Raw genomic sequence first — 13,741 nt, 5'->3', positions numbered from 1 at the left:
AAATAGGGAACAGACAACTCACAGCTGAGTAGTTCCAGATTCTGAAGAGCAGAAAAGTGCTTAAAGAACTAAAAGGGGGGAAAAAAATGACTCAAGTGAATTTATAACCAACTGCAGGAAAGTTTTCATGGGCTGTTTTAATTCAGAAACATCCATACATGAGATCAGAGAACAAGCTTCCAGACTTGGTATTTACTGAGCAGTTAGAAAGAATCACTGGAGTCAACAGTCCTTTATAATGGTTTGAAGAAAAGGTTTACAGAACAAAGAAAGTCCTAATGCAATTTTGGTTCTTCTAGGGACTGGACTTGATTGTTCAAAAGGTCCTTGCCAGTCCAATGTTCCTATCTTAGGATCTTAACCTCAGTTAAGATTCATTAAATTATTGTGGGAATAGTTTTGGAGAAAGAAAAACAAGACAAAATGAATGAGTCATTTGGCTTAGTCAGAATAACTACATTGAGGTTTGAGTGCTATTTTTTTAAATCATGTCTAGTGGTATAAAAGAAGTTGAAAAAGAGAAAAGTTCTGTTTATAATTTGTATATTATTTTAATTTTTTTTCTATACAATATTACATTCCTCCTATAAGGCTATGGCCAATAGTCTGAACTTCTCAGGTCTGTGAAATACTTATCTTTCTCCTATTCCATAGGGATTACAGAAGGGTTGTCCTTCTACAGAATACAGTATCCACCTGCACTTCATTAGAGAGCAGCAGTTGTACATGCCACACCACAAGATCACCATGATGACATAGCAGCTTCAGTCAACAGCGTGACTAGGGGTTTTCTTCTGGTTTTTTTTTTCTTGGGTTTTTTTAGCTTTTGTATTACAGAGGTTCTGGCAGCCAGTTACCTCCTGACACTATTTACAGCATATATTGGTCGATACAGATTCTCTTATTGCATCTGCTCTGGGAATTAAAGAAAGCAGCTTCAAGGCTGTAAGGTAAGTACTGTTGCATGTTTTACCCGTATTGCTCTGCTATTTGAATGTAGCTATAATGAGAACATGAAAACATGTCAGGACAACTTTGCCAATTTGTAAATTGAACACAAATCAGCAGTTGTTTAGTGCAATTTGCTTTCACAGTTTTCTTAAAGTAACCTCACATTTGTGAGTTAGTGTTGCACTTTTTTGTCACATGTATTTTTTTTTTAAAGAGGGAAATCTAACATACAGTGCAAGGAAAATTAAAAAGTATTACTTTTACTCACTCATTCAGGATTCTGTTAGCAACAATACCTTATCCATCTTCTTCATGTTGTAAGTCATTACTGTTCTGTTTTACAGAAGAATGAAGTACATGAACATTTAAGAATTAGGCAGCTGGGAAAAGAGAAATTCTAGCTCATTTGGAATTTTAATTCATTTATCATTTTGAAAACTTTAAAATATCTAATTATAACTTTAAAAAAAATCATCTTTTTCATTACAGCCAGAAGAAAGGGAACTGATGTTGCAGAATCATAATATGCATTTAAATATTGAAGATTATTAATTAATTATTTTTACAATGCTTATATAATTGGTGCAGTCCAGTATTTTAAAGAATATTTTCACTGTGTCTTTTATGGTCTTTGCCAGTCTAGAAAGTATTCTGTGAGGTTTGTAATGATGCACTTTAGCATTTCCCATGTCTTCTATTCAACCTCAAAGAAGTTTTCACATGTATTTTAAAATTACAAATATAATAATCAAAATACTTTATTCAAAAGTTTTTTTTTGCTGTAGGACAAATATTTAAGAACTTCCTCTGACATAATAATTATAATTATCATTTTTCAAGTTAACATTTTAGCGCACATATGATCTCTGGTTGTTTTACATTTTAATAGTGAAACATTTTATATATGCTTATTAAGAATTCAGCAATAAAACTAATTAACTGTTTTACCTATTTATTTGGATAGCTTTAGTAAGCATTACACACATAAACACACATATACAATCACACACAGCTTCACTGCTTAATAATATGCCACATATTTTAATACCATATTTGTAATATTAATTCCAGTCTCTCACTGAATATTTCAAATATGTAATGCCATTAAAAGAAGTGGCCTGTATATGAAATCCAGAATGAAGTAAAGAACCATTTGAAAGTATAAATTAAAACCACAAAAGGAATTTGAAGTTAAGATACACCATCTGTTCTCCTCGATTAATAGGCCTTTACTTATGCCAAAAACAATGCAAATACATAAAAGATTATAAGGCTGAAGAGTGCCAGTCCAAACTCTTGGCCATAATGCTAACTTTCCATGTTTTCAGGAAAACAGTAAGAATTCCATTCTTAATGTTGCTTTACCACACACTGGACCGTATTTGGAGCTGATGTAAAGAAGTGCAAATCTCCTGATTTTGTAAAGACATCCCTACTTAGAGTAGCTGAGGACATGGGCCATGTTGTGATTCAGCTGATGTGTTTTCATACAAAATTTGCTAACAGACAAAGGAAATTACTTTCATACTACCTATGCTAAAACGTGGCCAAATAACAGTTTCTAGAATTAGGCAATATTGACAGGATAATCCTTGATTAAATATATTTAATATATCTCCTTATTCAAATGCTTACAATGCTAAATTACATGGGAGTGTAATTGCCCTGAAAGTGACTGTAACAACACCTTAAAACTATTACATTGGATGATAGATCAATATGCCCCACTTGGAAGTGCTTTAGTTCAAGGGTTATTTACCAAGCCAAAAAAAGCAAGGAAACAGAGTTGGGCATATGTGCAGTCTCGTTGAGACTGGAGAACTCTGCAGGGCTTCTCAGTATTATTTATACTTCTGAGCAAATCATTAGAATTAATTCTAGTGGAGTGCTGTATAGACCTTAGATCAAGGTCTAGTGGTCTATGTATACCAAACTACACGTAGATACATTCTGAAAGTACTTGGGAATAAAAAAAGACACTTTAAGCATTAATTTGCATGAAATTATTTTTGTTGCTTTTCATGTACTTCATTCTGAACATTAGATAAAAACATGTGGAGCCATGTCTTTAGCTGATGTAATTCAGGATAACTTTATTAGTGCTAGACTGATTTACAGCACCTCTGTGTAAACTGGTTTCTGGCAGTGTAATGTGAAGGGATAAATGCAAAGCTAAGCAGTTTAGAAATTATAATAAAAACACTGATGTTAAGTAATTTCCTGTAATTTCAGACCACATCAGTGTGTCCCCAAATGTAATGAAACAATTTTTTCTTTTTGAAATGAGAATGACCACCCATTTGGGGTGAGTTGTTGATTGGCTCCTTACTTTAAAAAGGGGTTTCAACAGTATATTTAGTATTTACATATGAAACATGAAACTATTGGAAGATAATGTAAATGAATGCTCACTTCATTCAGTATGTATATTCAAAGTAGATAGATAACATACATTTTTAGTGTCAGCTTCTTGAAAGGCCCAAAAGGACACTTTTTTTCCCTCTATATATACATTTCCTAACTAATGTATTTAAAAAGGTGGGTAATTAAATAAGATCCTGGTAACAGTAGTATTGTGCATTGCCAGTGCTATGCAATATCATTTTAGAAATGTGAAAAGAATTCAAAGTTCACTATAACAAATCCTAATTTATTTACATTTTTATTAGCAAAGAACCTCAGTGAACCCAATCTGTCCTTTCAGTCTTCTTTATTCATAGTCTTTAGATTGTAAAATAAAAAAAAATGCCAGAGGAATTACAACTTCTTTTCTCCGTTATACAGAACAGGACACAAGGCAAAGATGCATCTAAACTCCGTGCCTTTCTTTCTGGTATTGATCAGTGGAATTTTCTGTCAATATGACTATAATCCAGATGACTATGGTTATGAGCGCTATGTGCCATCTTCATCACTCTGTGCCCCAGAATGTGACTGTCCTATAAACTACCCAACTGCAATGTACTGTGATAATCTTAAACTAAAAAGTTTTCCAATTGTACCCTCTGGAATAAAATACCTATATATCCGAAACAATATGATTGAGGGCATTGAAGAAAATGCATTTGAGAATGTAACAGATCTACAGTGGCTGATCCTAGATAATAACCATTTGGAAAACTCAAAAATTAAGGGAAAAGTCTTTGCTAAACTGAAGAATTTAAAGAAACTGCATATAAATTATAACAACTTGACTGAAGTTGTTGGACCACTTCCCAAAACCCTGGATGAACTGCAACTTAGTCACAACAAGATCTCAAAAGTCAGCCCCAATGTACTAGAAGGACTTATGAACCTGACTGTCATTCACCTACAGAACAACCAGCTGAAAGGAGATGTTCTTTCTGGGGCTTTTAGAGGCCTGAATTCTCTTCTGTATCTAGACCTGAGCTTCAATCAAATTACAAAGCTACCAACAGGACTGCCTCGCTCCTTACTCATGCTATATTTTGACAACAACCTGATCAGCAATGTTCCTGATGAGTTCTTCCAGGGTTTTAAAGTCCTGCAGTATTTACGTTTGTCTCACAATAAGTTGGAAGATTCTGGAATACCAGGCAATGTTTTCAATATCTCCTCACTAGTCGAACTGGATCTCTCCTTTAACAACCTGAAGAGTATTCCAACAGTCAGTGAAAACCTTGAAAACTTCTACCTCCAAGTCAACAAAATTAACAGTAAGTCATGGTTTCTTATTTTGATGTAACAACTACGCAACCAAGACTGTTAATGGATTAAGATGTTTAAAGTAGTAGCACCAGTGAACCTGGACTGAACACAAACTATACATAATTTTTAGAGCACTGTCACTTTTCTGTCCACTACCCAATAAATGCTTTAGGAAATGTTCAAGCAATACACACACACACACACACACACACACACACACACAAACCCATATATTGGACAGATCCTCACCTAGTGTAAATCAGCACAATTCTTAAAAAAAAAAAAAAAAATCAATGGAGCTATGTTTTTTGTACCAGTTAGGCTAGTGGAAATGTTTAATCAATATCAGAGATATTCAAGATGCTTGAATCAATAAAGATCCTAGGATTTATAAAAAAAATAAATGTTGCTGAGCTCCAATATCTATAGCATTCAAAGAGATAGTAGGTAAAACAAGAAAACTATCAAGGTACTAAGAAGTGTCATAATGAAAGAACACTGTCAAGTAACTTTTTCTATTCGTTCCTGTGTCCCCAACACTCAACCCCAAGAGATGATGTAATCCAGTACATTCCTTTTTTTCATTCCCATCCCCCACAAGAGTTGACTATGTGGCTAGGTTCTCTCCATTCAAACAGGATTTGACAAAGGTACTTCTAGAGTCACTTGATAAAATTCCTTGCATAATAAACTCATGAAGGTCCATAGACAGAAATAATCCTACCAAAGCAGAATATGTGATTTTCCTCCAGCTAGTAGGGTCTAGTGACAATGGCTGAGGATGGTGGACCATATGGGGAGGAGGGGGGAGGAAAGAAAACTGGGAACACTTTTGACATTTTTTCTCAGTTATTTTTCACTATTTTCCCCACTTTAAGAAATATTTAAAGATCATTAAATAATTAACGGTTTCTGTATAACAAGAAATATGCAGCAATAAGGTGTATCAATTTTTTATAACCAGGTCTCCATTTTGGCATTTTGTATTCATGATGCATTTCTAATTAAGGACTATAGCTAAGCTTTTTGGAGATCAGTGTCTACAGATAAGCACCTCAATTCATGCAAGACCTGAATGGCAAAACTCTTGCACATCTCACTCTATTGATCTTGTCATAAGAGTTTTGGGTGTTTGTAAGTAGAGTCCTTTCAAAGTTGGGACAACAATATTTATATTATCCTAAATTAAGTTATCTGATTATGGGGAATAATGAAAACTCACTATTTCAACTGCTTCAGTGATTTCTTCACTCTTTCTGAAGTCCAATGAGTTATGTAAGCAACACTTTAGGTTAGGCCATGGAAAACCTGCTTTTTTCTCACAATACAACACATTTTATGGGAATACTGTGAAAGAGAACCTTTCCTGACTTCATAGGACTAGTGACAGACTAACCCTAAACTGTTAGATTATAAAAGACGACTTTTAAAATTGATGGTCTATCCTTTCAAACTACACATATTTTTTTTTAAATCTTCATTTCTTTATATGTAAATCCATTATTATTTTTCCCACCAGCAGAGTCATACTTAGCTCTTACCTAATAATATTTGTATTGAATGGGGGGTTTCCTCTGAGTTCATCCATTCCATCTACTTGCATTTGATTCTGCAATGAAGCCGTAATGGTGGATATGACAGAGTAAAATGTCAGTAATGGAACTTAGGAGTGAAACTGTTCACTGAATTTTCCAAACACCATTATATTATTTCCCAGTTTTTTTCTACCATATAATAATCTCTAATAAATGTTATTATAATAAATTTGACTACAAGATCAGACAAAGAAAAATCTGATGGTAGGAAAGAGCCATTTGAAGGAATATTCCTAAAATATAACCAGAAAAAAAATACATTCTCTGAATTAATGTTCCTAGGTCTTTCCCGTGGCAATACTATGGTCCTTTACATTGCCATGCTGCAGAAAATGACCTCAAGGCTGTCCAGAGAGGTACCTGAGGAACCCTTAGCATGAAAAAATGTTGGGCTCCTGCCAACCAGATTTCTGCACCACTGCTAGTTCTTCCAGAGCAACCAAACATCCACACCACATGTGGATGCAGGCTACAGGGCCATTCTGGCCTTATAACTTGAGCACTTCTCTTGATACACTTTGGGTCAGTTAAGGGTCCAAAGTGAAAACAGGACAAGTGGATGACTATACCTTAGCTTTCTCTAAGCCTCTCACAGTGTAGCTAAAGTTTGAATCTTCCTTGTTTAAATGTCCCCTTTTTAGAAAATTTGCTTCAGTGTAGAATAAAAGCAGGCCCCAAATATGCTTCCCTTCATTGGATGGTAAAGTAGAGCTAAAATGACAGACCCACATCCTTGAGCAAGTAGGAAAATGATGCTTTGAAATTGTGTTACTTTGGCCTTATTACAGTCAAAGAAGTTCAGAGAGACCTTAATTTTGCCCGTAACCAGACTTTTCCATATCTTGCTTTGCAGTTACTAAGCATTAAATGTTAGATTTACATTCCCAATGTAAAAAACTCTAGTGACCAAATTCAATGTGAATGGACTATAAAAGGTAGGAGAAATCAACCTCTACATCATACCAGGACTCTAGACCTCCTCCATTTTGTGGGTTGGATTAATAGCTGAATCAATCCCCTTTGTACTGATATTGCAGCTGAGGGAATTCTGGAACTACTCTGTTTTGGTAGTCTCATGTCCTTCTATGCTCCATCCCTAGTTTTTTCCAGGCACACTTCACTGCCCAGTAGCCTATACAAAGTAGAGCAGATGCCATCATGTTTGGCATATGGAAGATGTCCATACAATCCTGCCTGGCACCTCAACTAAAGCAAGTCAAAAAATAAGGTTTTTATGACCTTGTGAGAGGACATGATTACTGTAGGAGTCTGTTCCTTTACCATGGGAGTTGTAATAGACAGGAGCAGAGACAACCTGAATTAAGGCTTCCATGTTGTCAATTTGAATTAAAATATTTTGGTTATCAGTCAAAAATGGCTTTCTAATATTTCATATTTCAATTAATTATCAAACTTTTCAGAAAGGACAGGCATGTTATGACAAAAAAATGGTTAATTGACACTGAAAGCTCCCACTGAAAAACAAGTTCAATGAGAATTTGTAACCAAAGACTTACTTATAGTCTCTATCTGGGGCTTAAGTGCTAAGGAATGTTTTGTCTTGGCAATGATCATGTTGATACTAATGGCAAAAATCTAGCCTCATCTCCACACATGTGGATCCTGTAACATCAGTGAAACATTATAGGAGGAATATTTGTAATGTGATGGTCTTACTAAATCAGGCACATTATAGTAATCTGCTGATGTCAGGGGGTTATAAAGAAGGATACAAATGCTTTCATAAGATAGTCTTGACAATTCATTATTCAAAAGTGAAAACAAATAATGTCTTCAATATTTTGACAATTATATGTACTCTATAAAATCTCTTATAAAACAAAAATGTCAAACCAACAGGCCAAGAGACAGAAATAGAATCCTTATTGCCAACTGTTTTTAACAGAAGCCACTAAAGCAGTGGTTTTCATTTGTGGACCCCAAAACATTTTGAATGAAGGTATGGAAATTGGATCTTTTAATTGGAGGAGCAGACCCCTTTGAATTGTAAGTGCGAGTATTCACATACTTTTGATTGTTCATAGTCATCTTTCAAGGTCCACCTCAACATAGTCTGTGGACCATAGGTTGAAAACCACTGCTCTAAGGATTTGATTTGTGAGGACTGAATCATGGTACAACTTTAAAACTGACCTTGATCCAACTACTGCATTGTTGAGATAATTTTGTAGTTCTTAGAATATTTAAATGTAGACAAGTAATTAAAATATGTAATTCAGGTAGTTAGACATGTATGTAATTGGCATATGTAAAGCTTATTTTGCAAACATGAACAGATTTTACTCTTTTACTGAAAAAAAAACCACATTGAAAACTGCAACTGCAAATTTATGATTCACTGTTTGAAAATATGACCTTAAAATCATTGACCATAATATTCTTTTTTCTTAAACCAAAAAAATGAATAGATTAGCCTTTGCATTTGAGTATGTGTTTATCTATGAATTTTATAATTTACACTCAACATGTCTGTAGAAATATGAACAAGAATATTTAGTAGGCCAAGCTAATGAATAACTTGAGGGCCTGTGTTTTCTACTAATAGGGAACAATCCAATCCCTGGCACTCAGCTCCAGTAATCAGGCAGGGTTCTAATCAGATTAATGAGAAGGCAAATAATCACAAGGCATAAAGTATGCATGGAGCTGCTTCATGGCTAGAACAGATTGAAAAGATCTTTCTTGGCCTTTGACTCCTTGTACATGGAATAATTATCCTTTCCAAAAGAACATTTCTGAACATCTAATCCTTCCTTCACACACTGAACTGCATAGGTTTCATAAGCAAAGGTCCTACATAAGGGAGGAGCTTGCTGCATCTGCCTCATAGTTTGGATTGTCCTGTTTCAACTCAGAAAATACAAGGCACTTTCCATTTCAAGCTGAATACAGCACATGTTTGGTATATCATTTGAAGTCAATAAAGATCCCACAGATTCAGTGGTTAGTTAGGTCAGGATTTTTTTTTTTTAAGTACAGAAATGAATTTTACTTTCAGATGAAATAAACTAAACAACATACTAAAAATGCAGCACCTGACAGATTCCCATTGGATGGCATCCCCTGCATACTGTGTACCCCTAATCTGTTTTCACACCCTGTAAGGACATTCTCTCTCTCTTCATTGCCCTTCCATTTAGAATATTTTTTACAACTCCACAATTTTCCAAATAGAACTAGTGTTGTGTGTTGGCCTAAGGACATAGGCAGACAAGGTTCTTTGGGTGATCTGATATCTTTTATTACACCAACTTAAGTTTATCTAATAAAATATATCAGATTCACCCAAAGAACCTTGTCTGCCAAAAAGGCTGTTCTGCAACCCCCCTCCACCCATTAGTGTTGAAAATTTTTGAAAATTCGGCCGTTTATTTAGAAGCAGTTACTTTATCAGACACCATTTGTCATGGGCAACTGGTGCCTCCTGAGTCAGGGGAGGGCACTTGACCCCCTAACTAGATAGTCAGTGACTGGGGGGTAGGGGAGTCTCCCCACAGTCAATCCCACAGGCTGGGGGATGCCCTCTGCAGCTGATCCTGTCAATCCGCAACAGGCAGCAGTGCACTGCTGGCACTCCTGGGTCAGCGGGATTGGCTGTGGGGGGACTGCTTCTCTTGGTGCACTCCCCAGCCAGCGCTCTGAGGGGAGACACCAGCGTTCTCATCTGTTCATCTGAATGCTGGCTGACAGGGGATGCACCAGTGCTCTCAGGGGTGCATGTGCACCCCCTACATGTTGCCACTGCCATTTGTGGGTGCTGAACACCTGAAAAACATTGAGCCTTGAGTTTTTTTGAACACCTGGCCATTAAAAGTTTTTTTAACGTTAATCATAATTTTAAACTAATGTGCTAAAAAGTATGTGATTATAATTATTTGCAGTAATGACTTGTTTCTTCTATTTGTATTCCAGAGTTTCCACTGAGCAGCTTTTGTAAAGTTGTTGGACCAGCAACCTATTCCAAGATAACACATTTGCGCTTGGATGGAAATAATCTCACTCGAGCTGACCTACCACATGAAATGTACAACTGTCTCCGTGTAGCTACAGAGATCTCACTGGAGTGATGGGCCTCAAAACCTTTAATTTCTTTCTAAGGGCCATAATCATATGATTTACATCACACTCACTCTTTAAAATTAGGATATACCAAGGGTCAATTTGCATATTATCTATTCTGTTTGTTAATATTTAGCTTGAACATGGTGATCCTAAAAAATATGTTTGTGCATAGCTTTACAAATAGTTTCAGTTGTCTGTGTTAGGAAATAGGAGGAGGACTTGCTTCAGCCAAAAATAAAGACCCCATCTAGCTTTCAAGTGAAAGTAATAAATATCACAGTTGTAACAGTTTCTGTACTCACAAACAACACACACACAGATACACACACATACCATCTAGGCTAAGTACAGACAGTCAAAAAACATGAGGCTAAATTCATTCAATCTAGGCAGCTCCCTCGAAGCTGAGTAGGTTGAACCAATAACCAACTGAACTGACATTCAGTTTTCAATTGGGAAAGGTGGAGCGGAGGGAATTTCCTCTGCTCCCCGGCATTTGTTTTGCCTCAGACGCTCAGCACCCAAAGCAAAACCAGCTAGGGAGAAGCAGGAGAATTTCCCTCTACTCCCTGAAGCTGCCTGAGACTTGCAGGGGCTGAGGCAAGCCTCTCTGCCCTTCCAGAGGGGAAAAATTCCCCTCAGCAACCTAGGGCTACCTAGGCTAGGGGACCCTAGGCTAAGGTGGGGGGAAGCCCCCCAAGGCAGGGGCTCCCCAATGCCTCCATGCTGGACTGCATGGCAGACACCCAGCTAGGGCAACTCCTTCTTCCTCTCTCCTGTGGCAGCCGCTGAAGCAAACAGCATCTGGGAATGGGGAGGAGGAAAAAGAGAGAGCTGCCAAGGGCTGAAAAGCTCCCAGCAAAGGGACTTTCCTTCCCCCATGTGCTGTGTAGACCCTGACTAGAGTGATATGGGGGTCTATTCCCCTGCCTTCCCATCCCTATGAGCTAATGGATGCAGGCAGGAAACAGGCTAAGGAGCAGAGGAGTGAGGCAGTCCCTGCTCCACTGGAGCAGGCAGCATATCCCAGGGCTACAAAGCATCCTGGGATGCTGGGGGGCGGGTCTGCGAATTAATTGCACCAGGAAGGGATCTGGGACAGAAGTTCCATAAACCTGGTTTGACCTAAATCAATGAGGTCTGATACTATATCTAACCAGGTTTATCTTAAACTGGTTTTGGTTATTTGTAAAGCAGTTTATGTGCACTGAACTTCTGTTCTGTTACAGGTTTAAATCAGTTTCTGATCACTTAAACTGGTTTATGCATAACTTCTGTCCCTAACCCTGCAGTGTAGAGTCTTGCTCAGGTTTGCATAGAAGTCAGATGAGTTTGGGCAGAATTCTGAATGGTATTTTAGGGCTAAATTGTGTATAGGTACAATACCCTTCTGGGTCACACTCAATATTCATATTATACATTTTTTTTGCCATGTTTAGCAATCACTAAGGAAAAGCATAATTTAGCAATGAAAATTATAAAATTTGAAGAAAATACATTTTCAGAGTCCCTGGCAGACTGAAATTAATTAAATACTTGACAGATGATGGGGAAACACAATTATTTTTTCCAGGTATTTAGTTGTTTATTGATGTTTTTGTCATATTTACATTTAAACATTCATGGCAAGATTTTTATCCGCTACTGGTAGAATTGCTATTTCACAGTAAGTCATATGTACATGTATTTTTATTCAATTATTTGCATGCTACATTTAACCAGATTGTAGAAAATAAACCATAGCAAATAGTACTGTTGTGTCCATATCATTGTCAAATATGTTTGAGTCTTTTATACATTTCAAAAAGAAATTCAGGTTAAAGCCAAAAAATCTAAATATAATATTTTTCTGAATTTATTGTAACATTAAATAAAGTGTTTTCTGTACTTTTCAGTTTCAATATGTTTTTAAATACATCTAACTGTATCCCTTAGCACTTGTGCTAATGATTTAGAAGATGCCTTAGGCACTGAGCAGAACAGACATCACAACAGGTTTGTGTCTGCCACAGTTAAGGACTAAAATATAATTTGAAATTAGTTTACCAATTTTTTCAACATTAAAATAAAATCTTATAGGTATCAAAACCAGTGAATAGAATGCAGTGCTCATCATTTTTATATTAACCGACTAATGGGTGCTAAGTAGAAATGGTGAGTCAGCATTATCTGCATCATGGAACATATACTAAAATAAACTCATAAGATAGATGCAAGTAAGATAGATGGATTGTAATGGCTAGTTTTGTTGGCGTGTACTGACCCATGAGTACTATTTGCCCTTTGAGTGTTCGACTTCCAGACCATTAATTAAAATGAAAATAAATAAATAAATAAATAAAGAACCCACCACCACCACCACCACCAAAATCCTCCACCTTGTTTTAACTTTGATAATGAAAAACAGACATTTGGGCAACATTAGCAAAAAGATATCTATTTATGATTTCCTTCCCAAACATTTAAAATTTATGAATCAGTCATCAGAAAAGGGATACTTTTAAAATATACCCTTAGGCTTCATACTTTCAAAGTTTTCTCCATAACCATGAGAGGAACAAACAGTTCCCTCTTCTGCCCAAGGCAGTTTGAACCTTCTTCATTCCTCTCTCAGAAAAGGGGGCTCACCATCATCATACAGGGCATTCTGAAGTAGAGCGTTCTTTATCTCTTCTGTTCCACTTCATATAAACTTTTACACTGTCATTGGAGAAGGGTTTGGAATCCACTGCCCAGTTCCCAGCTGAATGTCCCAGCAGCCAGTCTATTAACCCTTGCTCTGTGCCTGGTCAATAAATGTTAATTATTTACATGAAAGAGGAAACATGAGACTAGGAGAGGTGGCAAGCAGCCGACCCCAGAATAATTGTTAACTGGGGGAGTAGGGCTCTTTCTTCAGTGGCAGGTGATTGATGTTCAAATCACATGTGGGCAGAGGAGAGAATTGAACCAGGTCTTTTCCATTCTTGATGAGTACCCTGCCAGAAATTGATTTCATAAAAGATATGACCTAATTACATGGTAATTTTGAATGGTTCCTGGAACTCTTAACATCTGGATTGTCTGCACATTAATACCTGAAACTACATTTAAGCACTCCTTAGGTTGCATAAAGTTATGCCACCCTAGGGCAGGATTCTCTCTGATTCATATCACCTAGCTCAGGTCACACCAAGATATAGCCACTCTAGGCTGCACCTTAGTGCAAACGTTCCAGCCATCCAGCCACCCACCCCACTTTCCCACTGGTGTGAATTGTGCCCGCTGCCCCCCCCCCGCTCTCCCCAGCACCCCAGATTCTGTCTCACTGCCCCTACTCCAATTTCCCCCACTGGGACAGACAGTTTGGGCAGCCACAAGTAAGTGGGAAAGGGCAAAAGTGGGGGAGAGAGGAACCCTGAGGGGCAGGGGAAGATCCATGGAGGTGGGGGAAATCAGGGGAG

The 13,741-nt window shown here is 37.1% G+C and overlaps 1 protein-coding gene across 1 annotated transcript; it reads left to right on the top strand.

Annotated features, from left to right (window-relative positions):
- The first annotated feature begins 227 nt into the window (after positions 1-227).
- LUM (lumican) lies at positions 228-12,185 on the top strand. The gene is made up of 3 exons (XM_006258358.4): positions 228-950; positions 3,736-4,628; positions 10,149-12,185. Exons 2-3 carry the CDS (start codon positions 3,755-3,757, stop codon positions 10,301-10,303), a joined length of 1,029 nt encoding a protein of 342 aa, XP_006258420.1. The 5' UTR covers positions 228-950; positions 3,736-3,754; the 3' UTR covers positions 10,304-12,185.
- Positions 12,186-13,741: the final 1,556 nt, after the last annotated feature.

This window comes from Alligator mississippiensis, chromosome 4 (genome assembly GCF_030867095.1).
Source record: "Alligator mississippiensis isolate rAllMis1 chromosome 4, rAllMis1, whole genome shotgun sequence".
Taxonomy (NCBI): domain Eukaryota; kingdom Metazoa; phylum Chordata; order Crocodylia; family Alligatoridae; genus Alligator; species Alligator mississippiensis.
Note: the sequence above shows the minus strand (reverse complement) of the source record. Positions and strands in the feature narration are given on the sequence as shown.